Source organism: Passer domesticus, chromosome 17, assembly GCF_036417665.1.
Source record: "Passer domesticus isolate bPasDom1 chromosome 17, bPasDom1.hap1, whole genome shotgun sequence".
NCBI classification, from domain to species: Eukaryota; Metazoa; Chordata; class Aves; order Passeriformes; family Passeridae; genus Passer; species Passer domesticus.
The window spans coordinates 9,526,816-9,545,983 of record NC_087490.1 but is presented as its reverse complement, the minus strand read 5'-3'; the positions used below and the strand labels follow the sequence as shown (position 1 = coordinate 9,545,983).

The 19,168-nt window shown below is 57.0% G+C and overlaps 4 protein-coding genes across 10 annotated transcripts in view; 3 read left to right on the top strand and 1 right to left on the bottom strand.

Moving 5' to 3' along the window:
* The window catches only part of KIAA1671 (KIAA1671 ortholog), a 64,817-nt gene extending 59,612 nt beyond the window's left edge, over positions 1-5,205 (top strand). For 5 of the 7 annotated variants that reach the window (XM_064393007.1, XM_064393008.1, XM_064393012.1 and 2 more), the window contains 5 exons: positions 1,303-1,477; positions 1,677-1,804; positions 1,994-2,127; positions 2,274-2,356; positions 2,720-5,205. In XM_064393007.1, the coding sequence (XP_064249077.1) occupies positions 1,303-1,477; positions 1,677-1,804; positions 1,994-2,127; positions 2,274-2,352 (516 nt within the window). In that variant the 3' untranslated portion in view covers positions 2,353-2,356; positions 2,720-5,205. Of the gene's footprint in view, positions 1-1,302; positions 1,478-1,676; positions 1,805-1,993; positions 2,128-2,273; positions 2,365-2,719 lie in introns of all 7 variants that reach the window. The other 2 variants (XR_010348860.1, XM_064393009.1) reach the window with 2 other exon arrangements.
* Positions 1-19,168, bottom strand: part of C17H12orf76 (chromosome 17 C12orf76 homolog) — a 209,380-nt gene that overhangs the window by 117,475 nt on the left and 72,737 nt on the right. The gene's annotated exons all lie outside the window — the stretch shown is intronic.
* CRYBB3 (crystallin beta B3) lies at positions 8,177-11,628 on the top strand. The gene is made up of 6 exons (XM_064393014.1): positions 8,177-8,304; positions 8,988-9,067; positions 10,310-10,428; positions 10,507-10,639; positions 10,717-10,859; positions 11,367-11,628. The coding sequence occupies exons 2-6, from the start codon at positions 8,993-8,995 to the stop codon at positions 11,530-11,532; spliced, it is 636 nt and encodes a 211-aa protein (XP_064249084.1). The 5' UTR covers positions 8,177-8,304; positions 8,988-8,992; the 3' UTR covers positions 11,533-11,628.
* CRYBB2 (crystallin beta B2) lies at positions 14,742-17,487 on the top strand. Its single transcript, XM_064393015.1, has 5 exons — positions 14,742-14,795; positions 15,450-15,568; positions 16,290-16,464; positions 16,916-17,058; positions 17,183-17,487. The coding sequence occupies exons 1-5, from the start codon at positions 14,742-14,744 to the stop codon at positions 17,349-17,351; spliced, it is 660 nt and encodes a 219-aa protein (XP_064249085.1). The 3' UTR covers positions 17,352-17,487.

The following is a 19,168-nucleotide window of genomic DNA, read 5'->3' as shown; positions in this document are numbered from 1 at the left end:
TCTGAGAGATTCCATAAAGCTGCTGGCCTTGGATAATCAATCATGGAATCCCAGACTGGTTTGGGTTGGAAGGGATCTTAAAGCTCATTCAGTTCCACCCCCTGCCATGGGCAGGGACACTTTCCCCTAGACCAGATTTTCTCCAAGCCCCATCCAACCTGGCCTTGGACACTTCCAGGGATGAGTATTGGAAGCATAAATAAATAACACAAACAGCCAGTGACTGCTGTGCTGTCAGCCATGCAGATTTAAAGCTGTAAAAGCCTTCACTAATATTTTTCTTATTTACAATTAGCTTCTTTCCACAGTAGCTCACAGTTGCATTTCAAAGGATTTTTTTTTTATATTGAAGAATCTTGCATTTGGTGTAAGACCAGGAGTTTCTGGCCTTACACAGTTAATTAGGTCTAGTGCTGAAAGAACTTTGTTTAGTTTGGAAAAGCCCTCTGAGATCACTGAGTCCAACTGCTCCCCCAGCACTGCCAAGGCCACCACCACGATGTCCCCAAATGCCACATCCATATAGTGTTTTAACACTTCCAGAAGGTTTTGTTTTTTCCCTGGGCCACTAAAGGTGTCTCTGTAAAACATTAATAGCTCTAATTACAGCTGGCAAATGCTGTGTGATAAGTAGTTTATTCCTGACCTGAAATTTTTTGAAAAAAGGAGCAAACCCACATCTTCTGGAGAAGGGGAGGCTCAAGGATATTTGGTGGTTACAGGCAAACCTGTAACAGCACATTGCTTTAAGCAGGTAAATAAATTGCAGCTCCTTATTTTGCTCTGTAAATGTTACTGCTGATTGGATGTGTTGGAAATGACTGATTACAGAAGGTTTCTGAATGCTGGGACACTAAACTTGGAGTGTCCTTGTTGCTGGTGAGTGGCTTTGAGTGTTTGTGGCTGGCAGGGAAGCTGCAGCTCTGCTCCCCAAGGGAATTTTGTGTAGTTGTTCTTTTTACACCCCAGTCTCGGGATTTGCCTTCAGCTATGACAGCTAGCAAGGCCTGTATTCATAAAAAACTCTGGGAACTAAACTCCTGATTATTGCAGGTTTTTTTTATATTAATTTAGTGCAAATTATTCATGTAACTCAGGTATCCACAGCCTAGAGAGGTCAAAGAATTCCCAGTTAGCCACAAAGTACCATGTCCTCATCGTACGCTCTCTTTAATACGATTTTAAGTGACTACAAAAATAATAATCAGGCAAATATCCATTTTAATTGGTGAATGCAATCAAGTGGGTTGGGATTTCACTGTGGAGGAGCTGGGGCTCATTCCCAGGTGTGTGTTTCTGCAGCACACAGCTGTCCTGGACTCCAGTGCTCTGAAGACTCGGGTGCAGCTGAGCAAGAAGCGCCGGTGCCGGGCGCCCGCGTCGCACTCGCTGCGCAGGAGCAGAGGGCTGGACATGGAGAACAGGTTTTCCTTGACAGAAGAGTCAGATAATGGCTGGATGTTCAAAGATTCCACAGGTAACCCCTCAGTTGTAATGGAATAATTGGTTGTGGTCAGCCTGGGTGCAAGGGCAGGAGTTGGTAAAAGGTGTTTTTTAGATACTGCCCTTCATTCGTGCTTGAGTGCAGGAAGAGATGTTGAACAAGGCAGAGATGAAAAGCCAGCTCATGGTTTCCCCCTCTGCTTTTTTTCTTTTTTTTTTTAACAATTAATTAGAAGAGAAGAAAACTATGCAACAGGAAGATTCTGAGGAGGAAGACAAGATCCAGCACACTCCAAGGTCATCTTCTGTGCAAGCCCAGAGACTGCCTGTGTTCCCAGGGATGGATCACTCTGTTCTCAAGGTGAGCTCAGGCAGAGCCCACTGGGTGGGAGATAAACCAATTCAGTACCTGCAGATGTTTTATAAGGAATCCCCTCACTCATTTCAGGACTTTTTTTTTTGTTTTTATAAATCTGGAGTGATCTGTTCTGCATTAAAAAAAAAAAGCCTGGATGCTGGCTTGAAAGGCTTTCTTTATCTTTATGTTTAGGCCCAGCTGCGGAAAAGACAGGAGTCTGAGAGCACTGGTGACATTGGCTCTGCTCAGCTCTTCAAATCCCCCAAAGCACAGCTCGGCACTCCCGGCAGCAGAGTGCTGCCCTCCAGTGTGGAAAAGGAGGACAGGTGAGAGAATCCCAGCTCGTGCTCTTCTTGGTGGAAGGAAAAAATAATGCAACAAGCTGTACGTTCCTTTTCGGTTGTTGTTGTTTCTGGCAGGAGTTTTCATAATGAAAGAATAAAGAGGTTTTTTTGGTTTTTTTATATCATAGGTCAGAAGAAAAGTCTCCTCAGTGGCTGAAGGAGCTGAAATCAAAGAAGAGACAGAGCCATTATGAGAATCAAGTTTGAAAAGGTACTTGGGTAAGAAGTGGGGCTTGGTTGGGTGCAGGTGTGCAGTGACAAGCTCACATTTCCTTTGATGTGGCCCCACCAACACTGCCCTGTGCACCAGGGCTGTCAGGGACTGCTGCCCCTCCACCCCCAGTCACAGTTCCACTCATTCTCTGTGCATCATTTGATTTCCATAACCTTCGCTCTCTTGGGATTTTCCAAAGTTTGAAAACTTTGTGTGGTTTCGTCACAATTCTGGGTGGCTCTTGAGCATTTAATGCATTAAATAGACACAACCCAGGTGGCACTACAACAGAAAACACATTTTAAGGGGTTCCTGCTCCAGCTCACCATATCACACCCTTCTTTCTGTTTTCCTTTCCAGACAGTGATTCAAACTGGGAGAAGATAAAGAAGTTTAACAGAAGCCTTAACTCATCTGAACCTAAACCCCCATGTCATGTTGCTGCTGTTTGCTTCCTGCCTCAACTGCTCTGTGCATGGTGCCTTCCTGTTTTGTGGAGAAAAGCTGCTTCAGTTCATAGTCAAATACAAAGCTGTGTCTGTCAGCTCGGGGGGACAGTGGCACTTGAGAGCTGCCTGCCAGGAGAACCCCCCTGGGTCACGGTTAGCACTTCAGAAAGTTTTGGAAAACAGAGAAATTTGGGAGTGCTGTGATCCAGGGAACACCCCTCGCTGTGGAACAGACTCTGTAGGTGTTCACCTCTGGGAGTTGTGTCTGGCTGGGCTTTGTGTTTGTTTATGAAAACAATAATTTTAATCAAATTTATCTTTTTTTTTTGTGAAAAAATAGTAAGATCCTATTTAGAATGAAATTTGTGGAAGGTGAGAGTGGAAGAACAAATCATGTTTACTGCCATATTGAAAAAGGAAACTTGATTATTTTTTGTAAAATGTATTTTTGATTGGCTTGTATTTACATGTGATCTGCTGACCTGGCAGATGGAGATAATTTTTAGATGAACAAAATGTTAACTTTTGTCACTCTTGAAGTGGTATATTCTGTGTTTTGTCAGCATGTGGAATAATTGCTTCATTGGAATGTCTTTCCTAAAAATGATCAAGCAATAATGTCAACCAGTTCTCTTTAAAAAAAAAAAAAGTAAAAATATGTAAATACTGTTTTTATAACAAAAAAGGAAGGGAAGAGGGAGGATGTTACACTCATATCAGGGTTCCAGTTAATTGTTGAATGTCACTTTAATAGCAGTTCAGATAGTCCCACTTCATATTTTTATTTGTTAATCTGTAAATACCAGGTTTAAGTTTTTATTTTTATGCTGATTTTGTGGGATAACCTAAATGTGATCTTCAGTTTCTCAGATGATTTCCTGTCTTTCCTTTGGCAAGATGTGCTGATAGCGGAGTAGAGCTCTCCTGGACCACACGGGTGTTTGGGTATCCCTAATTCTCAGATATTCCCTGTCTCTGGCTCATTCTGAAACACCGACCCCCATGGCCATGGAGGACAGACTCGATTCTTGCCCCAGATAAGTGCTCTTTCAGTAACCTTTAAAGTCAGTAGCCCAGGGAGGGAGGTGACCCCAGGTGTTCCTCAGGCTCAACCAGGAAAACGTGGAAGAGGGAAAAGGAGAGTGGAGAGCTCTCCTCACCTGGCAGAGCTCCTTGGGCTGCACTCCCCATGTCCTGCTGAGGGGCTCCTCTGGATACAAACCATAAAGCACCAGCACTTCAGCTCCTTTTCCTTTTTGTCTTTTTTTTTTTTTTCCCAATCAGCGTTTTGGGAGCGCGGCTCCCGTGGGGCCTGCCCAGGCCAGTGTCTGTCAGGCTTGGAGCTGCCAAAACCATGTGCCAATTCACCTCGTGGAGGAGTCACAGGGGGGCATTTGCAGTCCCAGTCTGCAGGAAATAGCAGCAGGAGGAAATAGCAGCAGGATGGCAGCAGACAAGTCCCATCTGCACACCTCCCGGATTTTATTCCGGTGGCAGCTCCCTGTGCTCCCTGGAGATGAGATGGAGACATCTGTCTGATGTAAAAGTCTTTTCCCTGTTGCTTTGCCCCGTTTCTCATGGGAGCTGTTGCCACTGTTATTTTGGCAGCCCCTCTGCTCCCCACAGAGCAGTGATCCCCAGGATTCTGGTGGAATTTTGGGGATGGGCCGTGTCAGTGCAGCCACCGCCATTGACCAGCTCCTTTTAAAACCTTGCACAGATTTCCTTCCCTCTCCTTTGGATGATGGTGGAGAAGGTGGCTCCTGGTGTGGTTTTTGGGGTATATTCCTGTGGCAGCACCCAAGGGTTCCGTGGTGTGTGACACCCCTGGGCCAGCCTGGGCAGCAGGTGCAGGTGAGGAGGATGATGGTGGCTGTTCTCACTCACATCAGGTGGGGCTTCCCCCGTCCAGAAATCAGTCCCTGCTCACAGGAACTTTCACACAGGCTGCGTTTTCCACTTCCACAGGTGACAGTGTTGTGTTCCCAGCAGTTGGAGGATTTACTGGTTCTTGGTCTAGGCCAGAAATTCTGTAACTGTTTGTGTGGAGGAAACTGAGGGGATTGACACGAGGTTTCCACACAGCCCTTGAATGTGTTTGCATTTCCACATCTGCTTGGACAATGCACTGAAATTACTGTATTGGGTAGTTTAACCTACTACTGAGAAATGTTTAATGCTTAAATGTCTAATTAAAGAGCATCTTTAGAATGTTGTTGAATGGGAAGGTGTTTTTTCTGCTCTGTTATTTCTTTATATTGTACATGGATTAAATATCTACTTCCTTCTCTTTGGGTTATCGCTCTGTAATAAAATATATATAAATATGTTATTACTTCTTAAATGATAGAACAGACTGCAATACACTTTATATAATTCTATTTTAATTCCAAATAATGCTTCTTGGAATTTTTTGTGCTTTCACTTTTGTTGCCATGTGCTTTTTCCTGCTGTTTATTTGAGATGGAAGTGAGCTCTAAGGTTCCTTCAGATGTGCTGCTTCCTTCACTCCTGGATCCTGCCCTGGAGCAGGTTCAGCTCTTGTCCAAAAAGTGATGCTGAAGGTGATGAAGGCCCTGTCATGTCCTTTGTCTCTCCCCTCAGAGCTCCTCAGCTGTTTCTCCTTGCTTAAAAAGCAACATCAGTACTGGGTTTAAAGGTGGATGATGAGTTTTGTGGAATTCAGGAACACTTTCTGACTGCCCTCCTCTCATGATCCCCAGCTATCCCTGCTCCAGGTGGTGTGTCAGGGACTTGCACAGCTGCTCCATTCCAATTTTTATTGGAATTCCCAGTTGTGGATTTCTTCTTTTTTATTTTTCTGTTTGCAAATTCACCTTTTTAACATCTTCAGTTTGGTCCTCATCCACCAGAGCCTTTCACTTCCTGTAGAGAAAGAAGCAATGCTTGGTTCTCCAACCTTTGACATTCCCCAGACTTTCCATAGGACTTAACCCCCACACTCCATCCCCTTTTCCCTCCCACACAAGTTTGTTTCACCCTGTTCTGTTTGCAAACTGAAATGCACGTGGGGCAGATTTGGGAACACAAAGTGTGACCTGTAGAAGGTTTGGAGCAGCAAATCCCGATTTCTGCAGGGCTGGTGTGTTTCAGGGGCAGCTGGGCAGTTCTGGGGTGCTGCCTCAGGGGGTGGCTCTGCCTCACGAGGTGTGTCCAGGCACAGAACCTCTGGGGTGGGTACCCAGAGCTGTCACTGCTGTCCCCAGGCCAGCTCTGGGGGTAAAACAGGCTATTCCAGTGGAATCCAGAGCTGTCACCAGAACTGTGCTCCCTGCCAGCCCAAGGTCACTGCACCTCCCTGGAGGACTCTGGTGCAGGAGCAGCTGCAGCCAAGTGAGGGAAGTGTTGGATCCATCCCTTCAGCCCAGTGCTGGGAAGGAAAACAGGTATTTGCTTTAATTCCTTTTAGAAATGGACTTTCAGGAAGTGAAGGCTTTTGGGGCCAGGTTTGACAGGGCTTGGAGCAACCTGGTCTGATGGAAGGTTGGGGGAGCAGGGGGGCAGAATGAGATGAGCTTTGAGGTCCCTTCCAACCCAAATAATCCTGTGATTATGTGAAGCCACCTCCATGGAGCTTTGAAGGGATTTGGGGTGTTCTGGCAGGGACTGCAGAGTCCAGGCCTAGCTCTGCTCACCCTGGGAATGGAGAAGGGTAAGGGTGGTAATCCTTCCCCAGCTGGTGGTGAGCTGTTCCATGGCTGTCCTGTTCACCAAGAATAAATGTATTGCAAAAATATAACCTGAAATAACCTCTGGTTCTTCTGGTGGGATTGGCAGAGGAGATCCAAGGTCTGGTGTTTATGGGTTTTTCTCATTCCATATTAAACAAAATGGTATCAGATACGGTTTTGAAGGAGCTCTTGTGGAGATTAAGCTTTTATATTGCTCCTTGTAGCCTTATAGAGTTTGTAATCTGGGTCACAATAAATACATAGATAGAAATCACATGGTGTGATAAAAATCCTATATCCTGTGTTACACAGTTTACTAGGGGATAAAGATATTCTGGCTGCTCTGTTTTGTTCTGTACCATTACAGTTCCAGTTTAGCTTTGCCAGGTATTAAAAAAAAAAAAATCTATTTTCTAACAGTCATTTTTCAAAGGGGTTTAAGAGGCTGACAGCGAGAGGAAATTGAGGTCTGTTTGGGAGAGGCATCAAGGAGATCCAGCGCCCCTTCTGTCATGTTTTTGGAATTGCTTTGACAGTGTGGAGAGTGCAAGAGGCAGATCCAGGGCCCTGGGGCTGTGGCAGACTCGGTGAATGAGGCTGCTGGGAAGGAAGGGACTGGCACGAGAAATTCTTTGTTTCTAATTTGTTGAGGACAGCTGATGTTGTGTTTGGTGAGACAGAAATGAATCCTTTCCTCCTGAGTCTGTTGGAGCTGTGGCACCTGTGGGACAGTTCTGATGGGGACAGCAGATCTTCACCAGGAACCACAGGATGGGCAGAATGAGGCAGAGTCACTTGGGGACACCTGGGTGATCCCTGTCACACCAGGCCTGGAGCATCACCCAGCGAGGCAGGGATGGGGCTGAAGGGCTTCATTCTAACACAGACAGCAGGAGAGATTTCCATCCCTCTCCCGTTCAGTTTGTCCAGCCTGGCCCAGGGGATTCACTTTCCTGGCTTTTACACTAAAGGTTTTGTGGGTAGCTGTTGATTTCAAGATGAGCCTCACTCAACAGGTAGAAAAACCTGTAAGGGTCGTAGTAAATGGGGATATGTGCAGCTGGATAAAATATTCCCTGAGGAATCAGGATGGTTTGGGTCTGAAGGGACTCAGAGGTGAAGAGGGAGTCTGGCCTGCTACCAGCAGAGTGCAATGCTCCCAGTTTGGTGCCTGGTGTGAAATGCTCCTGGTTGGATGCCTTACATCATCCTGTGCCTGTGAGGATGGACAAACCCTTGTGCCAGGCTCCAGAAATCCCTTGTGACACACCCCAGGATGTGTTCCCAGCGTGTTCCTGGGAAATGCTGGGCAGAGAAAGAAAAGGAACTCCATGGAGAGGACCTGCTTAGGGTCAAAGCTAAAGCAAGAACACCAATCTGGAAATTGGTCAAGCTCTCAAAGCCAACCCCAGCCCTGTGTCACACCTTGCATGGAGCCCTCACAATTGGGGATATTTTGCCCGGTTTTTGCTTCATGCTGCACTCAGTTTCCAGGCTAAACCCTCCCGTGAACTGCTGATGGTAGAGTTTTCCAGAGAACCTGGCAAGAAGCAGCGTGAACGTGCTGATGTGAATTTCGACGTTAATCTTCTGTAAATCGAGTGGCCCGTGTGCGAGGGGCGGCCGGGAGAAATCCGCATGACGCTCCCGCAGCTCGCTGCTATTGACAGGAAATCTCATGGCTGGAATTCCGTGGACGCAGCTGCTGCATCAGCGCCCGGGGAATTCTGCTGTTCTGTTCAGAAGCGACCCATAAATAGCGGGGCCGGCCGCGCCGCCCGGCACAGCGGAACCACACGGAGAGGTAGCACTGCTGGGACTGCAAGGGGCTTTCCAAAGAGTCCGTGTGTCTGAGCCCCCCAGCGAAGGGTTTGGACAGAAGTGAAGCTGCAGGGTTTGGTTCAGGACCTTATCAAACTCCTTTAAGCCCCTTGGCAGCGTGGCGTGGCCGGGGAAGGCGTGTTCCAGTGTTGGAGCAGAGTTTTGTGGATGTTCCTGGAGAGTGAAGAGGGGGCTCTCACCGCCTTCCCCCCGGCCAAGACAGCAGCAGCGGCTCCAGCTGCCGGGTTTGGTGTCCCCTGGGATGCTGGAGCAAGGGAGAGGTGTCAGATTTATGTTGTGGGGAAAGATGTCAGCAGCTGGAAGCTGAGAAATTCCTGCTGGGAACAGAGGCGGGGCTGTGAGATGGGAGTTTAGTGGCAGCTGGGTGAGCTGCCCGGGAGAGCAATCCGTGTCACTTGGGACGTGGCTTGGTCCAGTCCTGCGGGTGCCTGGGTGAGCATTTGGGGCCTGTGTGCAGGAGGGAGAGGAGGATGGATAACGGAGCTTGCTGCTAGCCTGGACATCCCTGGGGACTTACAGCTGCTGCAGCGGGGTCTGTGCTAACCCCTGCTGCCTGTTCCGTGCCAGCTTCATCCTCTGTGTGTCACCACCAGCCGTAAATCCCAGTGCCTCCCGCCTTAACCTCCTGCAATTTGGGTTTTCCAGGCACAATGACCGAGCAGCAAAGTCCCCCCGAGCAGATGGCGACTGGGGAGGGTGCTGGCGAGCGAGGTGGCAACTACAAGGTATACTGGGCTGGACTGGGCTGGACTGGGCTGTACTGGAGACGTCTGGATGCTGGGTGGAACTAGTGCCAGCACTGCAGGTGCTGCTGGGGACAGGAGTGGCCTCCAGCTGTCCCACAGCAGCAGTGGGTGGTGGCCCTGCTCTGGTGTGGAGCCCAGGGTGGGCTGCAGGTTGGGAAGCAGCTGGGGCTGGGATCTGCTGCTGCTGCCTGCAGGAGGGATGCTGCTCCCTGCCTGCGTGGCTGCCAAGGCTGTTGGCAGGCCAGGCTGGTGTGCAGCTGCCCAGGGATTTAGTCCAGGAGATGAAGCATCCCAGCACAGCAGGATCAGCTGTGGGCCAGGCACTGAAACTCCCAGGTGTGTTTGTAGGTCGGGATTCAGCCCGTAGTTTGGTTGAAGGTAAATCAGCTGCAGAGGATGTGGTGGGTGCAGAGCTTGCCACAAAGCTCCTGCACAGGGAAGGCTGGAGGTGGGAGCAGATCCTGCCAGTGGGAGAGGGTTGCCAGCAGCTGGGGCTGTTTGTTGTTTATTTGCTCCTGAGGAACCTGGGTGTCACCTCTGTCCCTTGATTCCCCCATTATGTGGTGTGTGCAGGAGGCTCTGCCCCTGTCCCAGACTCAGGTGCTGCAGCTGGGACCCCTTTGGGACAGTGCCAGGGGGTGCCTGGTCACCCCACTGACCCTCCTGGTCCCTGAACGGTGCTGGGCACCCTGGGCCCTGCCCCGTGCCATGCTCTGGGCACTGGCACTGGCTCCAGCCCACCCTGCAGGCTCTGCTGAGAGCAGGGCAGCCTGGGCAGGCACTGGGGTCTCTGCACCTGGCAGGGCTTAGAGGGAAACGCTGGATAAAGAGCTCGTGCCAGGCCAGCTCAAGGGCATGGCTGGATCTGGAGGCAGCAGTGATAAGGAAATGATAATGGGCAATGACCTGGCTGGGGGTAGGAGAGGCAGCCCGTGGCTCAGGAATTCTCTTAGCCCAAACCTTCTGTGTTTCCAGTGCTGAGTTTGATCTGGTTTTCAGCCTGTCATGGACAAAATTCCAGCTTGTGCTTTACCAAACAGACACCCTTGGCTGGAGCTCTGTCAGGGCAGAGGCAGTGGCAGGACCCAGCTCTGCCGGGCAAGGAGTGGCATTGGCACAGGATGGGATGGAGGCACTGCCAGAGCCCTTTGATCACCGCTGCCCCCATTTCCTGGGGTGTTCCCCTGCTGTGGTGGCTGACAACATCTCTCCCCACCTTAGATCACAATCTACGAGCTGGAGAATTTCCAGGGGAAAAGGTGTGAGCTGACAGAGGAGCTCCCCAACATCACCGAGAAGGAGATGGAGAAGGTGGGCTCCATCCAGGTGGAGTCTGGCCCGTAAGTCTGGGGTGGGGAAGGCAGAGCAGCCCCAGGGGCTGACAGGGAGAGCATCCCCCTGACCCTGGGCTCCTGCAGGTGGCTGGGCTTCGAGCGCCAGGCCTACGCCGGGGAGCAGTTCGTGCTGGAGAAGGGCGACTACCCCCGCTGGGACTCGTGGTCCAACAGCCACAGCAGCGACAGCCTGATGTCCCTCCGGCCCCTCCAGATTGTGAGTAGGGCTGTGCTGGGGTGGCCACAGCGCTGGGGACCAGCAGGGGACAGCCCCTGACCCGCCCTTTCCCCCAGGACAGCGCTGACCACAAGATCCACCTGTTTGAGAACGCGGGCTACGCCGGGCGCAAGATGGAGATCGTGGATGACGACGTGCCCAGCCTCTGGGCCCACGGCTTCCAGGACCGCGTGGCCAGCGTCAAGGCCCTGAACGGAACGTAAGGATGGGGACACCGGGGACACCCCAACAGGTTCCTGCCCGTGGCACTGTGGTTGGTCCCCCCAGGGTGGTGGCAGGGGCACCTGGCACAGCCACAGCAGCGGGGCAGCTGCTCCCACGGTGCTGCTCGTGTCCCTTGTTCCTTCCCTGCTGCCACCTTTTCTCTGGCCCACAGGGAGTCATAGGGACACGGCAGTGTCCCCAGGGCTGGATGGTGGCTCCTTGCCCTAACCCACCAGAGAGCAGTGGAGCTGTGGTGCCTTGAACCCTGCATCCCCTCCTAGCACACAGCGTTTCCCACCTGGGCACTGCAGCTGCAGCCTGTGTGGTGACACCTGGTGACACAGGAGTGGCCTTGAGCAGCTGTGGCAGGCAGAGATGGGGATGGGGACACTGGGATGGAGATGGGGACACTGGGATGGGGATGAGGACTTTGGGATGGGGATGGGGACACTGCCCCTGTCCTGGGGGGTGGGCACTGCTGAGCACTGCCTCATCCCCACAGGTGGGTGGGCTACGAGTACCCCGGCTACCGGGGCCGCCAGCACGTCTTTGAGAAGGGCGAGTACCGGCACTGGAACGAGTGGGACGCCAACCAGCCCCTGATCCAGTCTGTGCGCCGCGTGCGGGACCAGCAGTGGCACCAGCGGGGCTGCTTCGAGAACAGCTGAGGGACCCCCAGCCCCCCGGGGCCCTGGCGGGGTCCCCCGGCTGCTGCCGTGACCGTGGTGATTTTTGTGCAAAAACCTCAATAAAGCTCTGAGCTGGAGGCTGCCGGGGCCTGCCTGGTCCTGGGCTGGGGGAGGTCAGGGAGGGGGGCAGGGGGTGGGGATGGGGATGGGGATGGGGTTCTGGCCGTGCCCAGGAACCCCGCAGAGGGCAGAGGGGGCAGTGCCAGTGTTTGCAGTGTTACACAAAGGCTGCAGCTTTCCAAAAATAACGCCCGGCGCTGCCGCGTCAGGGTTTTTCCAGGGCCTCTGTCCCTTTTCACAGCAGCTCCTGCCCGCTCCCAGGGCTGCTGGCCAGTCCCCGGGCAGGGAGGGGGCCGGGGGGATGTGGAGCAGCCATCCCGGGGTGGTGCCAGGCCCTGTGCGCTCCAAGGGGGGCTCATCCCGTGGTGGGACAGCTGTGCCCAACCTCGGTGTCCTGCAGGCTCTCCAGCCTGTCCCCAAGGAAGTTTCCCACAGTCCTGGGGTGGTTTCTCCCACGGGAACGAGCTCTGACATGGGGGGGCTGTCCTGGGGGCAGAGGTGGGGGTTCAGGGGTGCCACAGGGTGCTGGTGGGACACTGAGCTGCCCTGGCACTGCCCTTCCCCAGGGGCACTGTGGCCACGCTTGGGGACCCACTGGGCTGGGGCAGAGAGGGGAGATGGGCTTGAGTCCCCCCGAGGGCTTCGTGCAGGTCCTTGAGCAACCCCCAGGAGCTTTCCCTTTTTGGGGGGGTTGGTGGCTGTGGAAGGCGAGTGCCTGGCCCCGAGTGGCAAAAGCTGCTTCCAGAACATTCCACAGGGCTACCACGGCCGGGGGCTGAGGCACCACCACTGCCCAGGGCTGGGATCAGCTAAACCAGCCCAGCCAAGGGAGGGGATCACTGGGGCTGTGCTGAGCACTGAGGCAGAGCCCTGCTGAGGGGATGGGACGTGGCTGCAGGGCTGCACTGGGGCCTGGGACAGGCCCATGAGGGTCCAGGGCTCGGGATTAATGGAATGGATTAACCCAGGAGGTGGGGAGGGCAATACTGGATCCATCTGTGGGGCTGCAGCAGGAGACACGGGCAAGGAAGGAGGATTCCAGGGCTGGGAATGCTGGAAACTCTGGATCACACCCTGGCCTGTCCACGGCCTGATGGGTTCCTTGCAGAGCTGCAAGGTCACCTTGGTCCCTCTGGCCCTGGATACCCCATCACCTGGGGCTGGGGCAGCTGCAGACCCCAGGGCTGACCCCCCCCATGTCACTACCAGGCCAGGCTCTGGTGACAGCACCCTGTGTGCAGCCATCCTGGGGTGGGGCATGGGGCAGAGGTGACCCTGGGGGGGCTGCAGCCCATCTCCTGCTGTGGGACCCTCGGGAGGTGCTGTTTGGGGTCTGTTCATGCTGGGTGACACTTGCTGGGGTGACGGGGGGGAATCCAGCCCCTCTGCGGGGTGAAGGATTCTGTGGGTGCTGTACAGTACCAGCAGTGTCCCCTCTCTGTGAAACCTCCTTTGCTGCAGCCCCCAGCCCTGCGCAGCCTCCTGGCTCAGCTGCTGGGACAAAAACAGCAAAGGGACAATGACAGCAAAGGGACAACGCCAGCAAAGGGGCAATGCCTGTAAAGGAACAATGCCAGGAAAGGGACAAAGCCAGATAAGGGACAACACCAGCAAAGGGGCAATGCCTGTAAAGGGACAATGCCAGCAAAGGGGCAATGCCAGTAAAGGGGCAATGCCAGCAAAGGGACAATGCCTGTAAAGGGACAAAGACAGCAAAGGGGCAATGCCAGCAAAGGGACCCTGGTGCTGCCCTCGCCCTCCTGGCTGTGCTGCCCATCCAGGCACATCCCAGCCCTGGGGTCTGTGAGCCCCTCACCACCTCAGCTTTGTCCTGGTGTCACCGAGGGGCCCCTGGGGTTCTTCTCAGGGACCCCAAAGGAGCCCAACACTCCCCCCCGAGTGCAGCCCGGCCCAGCCCCGGTGCCGGGCGCGGCTCCGCGGTGCCCCCGGCGCTGGCACCGGGCTCTCCCTCCCCGGGCACCGACGGGCAGAGCCGGCGCTGCCCAGCGCTCCGGGGCGTTTTATCGCGCATGGAAAGAGCCGAGCTCAGCAGCCCCGGCGGCGGCTGCCCGGCTCTCGGGGGGATCAAGTCTCGGCCCCCGAACGCCTGAAGCGGGGCTGGCGGGGCTTTGTTGGCCCGGCCCGGCCCGGCTCTTGGCACGCGTTCGGCTGATGCTTGCAAACTCCAAATCTCCTCGCCACCAGCCCGACAAAGCGGGTGACTCGAATGTGACAGGTAATGAAATAACTCGGGCTTGGTGCTCGGGCAGACAAAGGCTGCGGCGGATCAGCTGACCCTGGTTTTCATTGGGGTTTAATCCAGCATTCTCGCTTTGAATCAGGCTTTAACTATTTTGTAAATAGTTTTGGCACCTCTCTGCTGCAGCTCGGTATAAATTCCACCTCCCGGGCCCAGCCCGTCACTGGCTCAAGCGGGTACTGGTATAACTGGTAAGACTTTGCTATTTGCTGTCCTCTCTTTTGCCGCAGCCTCCTGCCGACCCCCGGGGCCGGGGTCCCTGCCCGGTGCCAGCAGCGGCTGAGCCGGGGACACTCCCGTCCCCGCAGCCCAAAGCCACCCACCCACGGCTCTGTTCCTTTTTGTCAGGAAGGAGTTTTCACCTCTTTTGGAGCTGCTCGGATACTGAGGGTCCCTCTGGGCTCCTTCCCGGGGGTGGCAGTGCCAGGCTGGGTCGGGAGGGCTCGGCACAGGCTCCTGGGGATGGGCTGGCAGGGGGGAGCCCCAGTGCTTCTCTCCATCGCCCCTTCCAGCACCCACGTGGGACTGGGAGCTCAGCTGGACAGGGAGAGCAGGAAATCCTCGACCACAGGGCCTGGGCTGCGCTGGGAATGATTTAGGAATTCCCTAGGCTCACAGTTCCCTGTGCAGGTCCCAAGGAGCCCGGGGAGGTTTGGGGTGCTGAGCAGCCCCAGCAGAGTTTGTCCCTGACACCCCCAGGCTGAGCCCATCCTGCTGCAAGCCCAGGTCCCACCACCCTCTTCCCTGGGCAAACTGCAGGGCATGGACACAGGGCACGGGGCTCTGAGCAGGGTCCCCAGCATGGCCTCAGGGGCAGATTTTAACGTGCTGAGTTTCCCTCCCAAGGCAGCAGACAACCCAGCCGATGATGGCTTCCGAGCACCAAATGCCAGCCTCCAAGCAGCAGCAAGCCAGCTCCAAGGTCAGTGGGGGTCTGCCCAGCCCCGCAGCGGGGCCGGGGCACCCTCAGCCTCTCTGGTGCCCAAATCACAGCCGGAGGCACTGCTGGGAGCAGCCGAGCTCCCCTTGCCGGCACCCCCGGCTGGTGCCGAGCACCGGCAGCGCTGCTGAGCCTTTGCAGCGCAGGGATGGGGAATGGGAAGTTTTTGGCATCCCTCGGCCTCGGGGCAGGTGGAGCAGCTGGGAGCAGATCAGGCGCTGATCTCCCACCACCGCAGCTGACCCCTGAGATCTGGGCTGGGCTGGTGGCCCCGGGGCTGCCCCCGAGCTGTCCCCGGGTGTCCTTCTGGTGGCTGCGGGGCTCCAGCCACATCCCGAGTCCCTCAGCTGTTTGATGCCCGCTGTGAGTGTGGGCATCCCTCTGCCAGGAGCCCCGGGGCTCTGGGACAGAGCTGGCAGGGCCTCGCGGGCACCCGTGGGTGACACCTGCACCCTCAGAGGGGTGGCAGCGGTGCCTTGCACTTGCAGGCTCCTGAAAATCCTCTGGAGCGCGGTTTTGGGAGAGGGAGAGGTCTGGGCTGCTGCTGATGTGCTGCCCCTGGTCGGGGACAGCGTGTGCCCTCCGCGGTGGTGGCAGGGAGGGCGACACCCGCGCTGAGGTGCTGCTCTCTTGCAGATTGCCATCTTCGAGCAGGAGAACTTCCAGGGCCGCTGCCATGAGCTCAGCGGGGCCTGCCCCAACCTGAAGGAAGCCGGCGTGGACAAAGTGGGCTCCATCCTGGTGCACTCCGGACCGTACGTGAGGGGCCCGGGGGCCTGCGGGGGGTGGGAGGGGGCTGGGGAGGAGGGGTCTCCCCGCTGCCACTCCCGCATCGCCCCGCGGAGCTCCTGCGGCCAGCAGGGCTGAGCTGCTCGCCCGCCGCACCCCGGTGAGTGCCCGCTGCCAGCAGGTGAGCAGGGGGACGCAGGGGGTGAGCAGGGGTGACACTGGCGCCTGGACAGGCTGATAGCCCCGCTCAGCGTGGAGGGGTGCGGGCGTGGGCAGAGATCACAGCGCTACCCCCAGTTTGGTTTCCCTCCCTTTGGGAGAGGGGAAAGGTGAGACTGGGACCCGCTGGTGCCCTCTCCCCACCTGCCGGCCCTGTGTGTGCTCTCCAAGCCACGGGCTCCGGGCGAGGGAGAGCCCCCAAAAAGCCCCCGGAGTGTTCCCAGCCTGCACCCAGCAGTGCTGCTCCCAGAACAAAAGGACAGCTGGTAGGGGCACAACCCCAGCTGGGATATTTGGGTGATCCCGTGAGTCCCCAGGGACCAAGGATGGGTGGCCACCAGTTGGGAGCATCCCCAGCGGGCAGCCCTGAGGCACCCAGCCCCGCCTGGCACCTCCCTGGCACCTCTCCCTCCCTGTCAGGGAGCAGGGGCACGGCCGGGGCTCAGCCCGGGCGCTCGCCGGGGGCGGTGCCGGGGCCGACCCCCGCTCCGCTGCCCCCTCTAAAGCGCGTCCCCTGCTCTCTTGCAGCTGGGTGGGCTACGAGCAGGCAAGCTGCAAAGGGGAGCAGTTTGTGTTTGAGAAGGGGGAGTACCCCCGCTGGGACTCCTGGACCAACAGCCGGAGAAGCGACAGCATCACTTCCCTGAGACCCATCAAAGTGGTGAGAGCACCCAGACAGCCACTACCCACCCGCCAGACCAAGGTCTGCAGCCAGAAGTCTTGCCCAGCCTTCCCCCGCCCTCCCCAGCCCCGCGGGCGGAGGGGCACCCCCTCCTGCGCACCCTCGCCCCAGCCCTCGGGGCCCGGGGAGCCGTGGGGGGGTCGGAGGGGGCGCGGGGACGGGGGCAGTGGCAGGTGACCCCAGAGCCGAGGACGTCTGCTGGTAAGTCTGGCAGTGCCCGCGCAGGCAGCGGCTCTCTGAGCTGGATGGAGGGATGGATGGATGGATGGATGGATGGATGGATGGATGGATGGATGGATGGATGGATGGATGGAGGGATGGATGCTGAGCACACCCGGCATCGGTGGGAGCGGCGGCACACGGTGCCGGCCCTGGCCTCGGGTTCCCCCCAGCCCTGGGCTCTGCCCCCCTGCCCAGCCCAGTCCCGCGGGGCCGGCAGCCCTGACCGCGCTCTCTGCTCTGCCGGCTGCAGGACAGCCAGGAGCACAAGATCGTGCTGTACGAGAACCCCAGCTTCACCGGCAAGAAGATCGAAATCATAGACGACGATGTGCCCAGCTTCCACGCACACGGCTACCAGGAGAAGGTCTCCTCCGTGCGGGTGCAGAGCGGCACGTGAGTACCGGGACCGGGACCGGGGCCGGGGCCGGCTGGGCGAGCATCCCCGCCGGGCTGGGCTCCGCAGGGCGTGGTTGGGCTGCGTGTGTTGTATGACCCTCCCCTCCGCTTGCCTTGCCAGGTGGGTGGGATACCAGTACCCTGGCTACCGGGGCTACCAGTACCTGTTTGAAAAGGGGGACTACAAGGACAGCTCAGACTTCGGCGCTCAGCACCCCCAGATCCAGTCGGTCAGGCGCATCCGGGACATGCAGTGGCACCAGCGCGGTGCCTACCACCCCACCAACTAAAGCCCCCGGCCCGTGCCGGGGCGCGGGGAGCGGAGCAAGCGTTCCCCCGGCCGCCGCTGTGCCCCCGCGGCCTCGCCTCCCGCCTCCCCCCGTGTGATGCCCGCGCTGCCGAAGCAACTCAATAAAGCTTGGAGTTTCAAAAGTCCCAGCTCTGCCTTTTCATCCGCGGAGGGACCCGCCCTGCCCTCCGTGCTCCCGGCTGGGGAGGGGGCTCATCGCCGCGCCCCCAGTGGGTGCTCTCAGTGGCACCCAGCGCCGGTGCCATCGGTGCTGCCGGGTCACCCAAGTGTCCGGGGTGAGGGAGGTGACCTGGGGGCTCTGGGGCTCAGCCCTGTCCTGTGTGCACGGCCAAGGCCGTGGGTCACATCCTGCTGCGGGGACAAAGGTGTCCCCCGAGCTTTGGGGCAGATGTCACAGATGCTGGGGGGGTTAGGGGAGGAATTGCCCTCTCTGTTGAGCCGCCTCCAAGCCGAATAATAGCTTTAATTATTAGGTTCTAAAAGCTCTAATTAGTAACAATGCTTAATTTAGCAGTCACGGTGCTAGAGGATGCTTTTACCATCCTGTCATGAGCTGGGCAAAGGAAGCGGAGGAGCGCAGCCGCACCTGCCTGGCGGGGGCTCCGCGCGGTGCCAGAGGCGGTGACAGTGACAGAGGTGGCGGCGGGGGCGGCCGGGCTCGGTCCCCTCCGGCCGCAGGACGTGCCCGTGGCAGCGCTCAGTGTCACTGCGGGGGCACAGGAGAGGGGTACCTGTGGGGCACCCGGGGCACCCCGAGGCTCCTGCCCGAGCAGGGACCCGCCTGGCTGCGGGGTTTGGGTGTGAATCCGGCAAACCCGGGGGTCAGGGATGCACAGCATCCTCCCCGCTGGCGGGGTGCGGTTCACCCCCAAATCCTCCGTGTGCTTTTCCCTGGCTCCAGGCTTTTCCCTGCGCTCGGGCGGGCACAGCCCAGCCCAGCCCACGGGCCACCAGCCCGATTCTTCGCTCGCCACACGCTGCTGAGGGATGCCAGCTCCTCGGAGAGGCTTTGGCAGCCACCGGCTGCGCCCCTGCGGGAAGCTGCGCCTTTCCCTCCCCAGGGAGCATTCAGGATCATCCCAGACCGGAATGTTTTTGTGAAAAGTGGGGTTTTAGCGGTAGCAGCGGCAGTGCCCTGTGCGTGCAACAGCGGGGTGGGGAGCAGAGACCCCAAAGCACGGAGTCAGAGATTCCCGGCCGTGGAACCCTGGGATGGTTTGGGTTGGAAGGGACTTTAGAGCTCATCTCGTTCGACTACCCTGCCATGGACAGGGCCACCTTCCATTAGCCCAGGCTGCCCCAAGCCCCGTCCAGCCTGACATCCGGGGGCCGGGGGACAGCGGAGCCCGGCTCTGGTGGGCTGGGAGAGTTCTGGGGGAAAAAGCACCGAAAGCAGAAGTGGAAAATGTGAACGAGCCCAGAGCAGCTCCTGTGGGACCCGCTGGGGGAAATTCCTGCTCTGGTGGCTGGGTGCACCCAGGTGGGCGCCCTCGGGTCACCTGGAAGCAGCTTCAGCTCTGCCCAGGAGGGTTTTTCCCTCGCTGGCTCTGGGGAGATGCGCTGAGAGAATAATTTGTTTTTTTAAATTTTTATTCAGAAGCAGAAGATCGCCTCCGTCCCACGCCCGCTGCCGAGCTGCCATCTGGCTCGCTGCCACCGCGCTCGTCACCTCAGCAGCTCGGAGCGCCCCTGGCCACCCCGGCCGTGCCGCTGTCCCCTCCCTCCCGCTGGCCGTCGGGGCTGCGGGGACCGCGGGGCGAGATGTGCCACGGCTGGGTGGGTGGCTTTGCCCTCGTG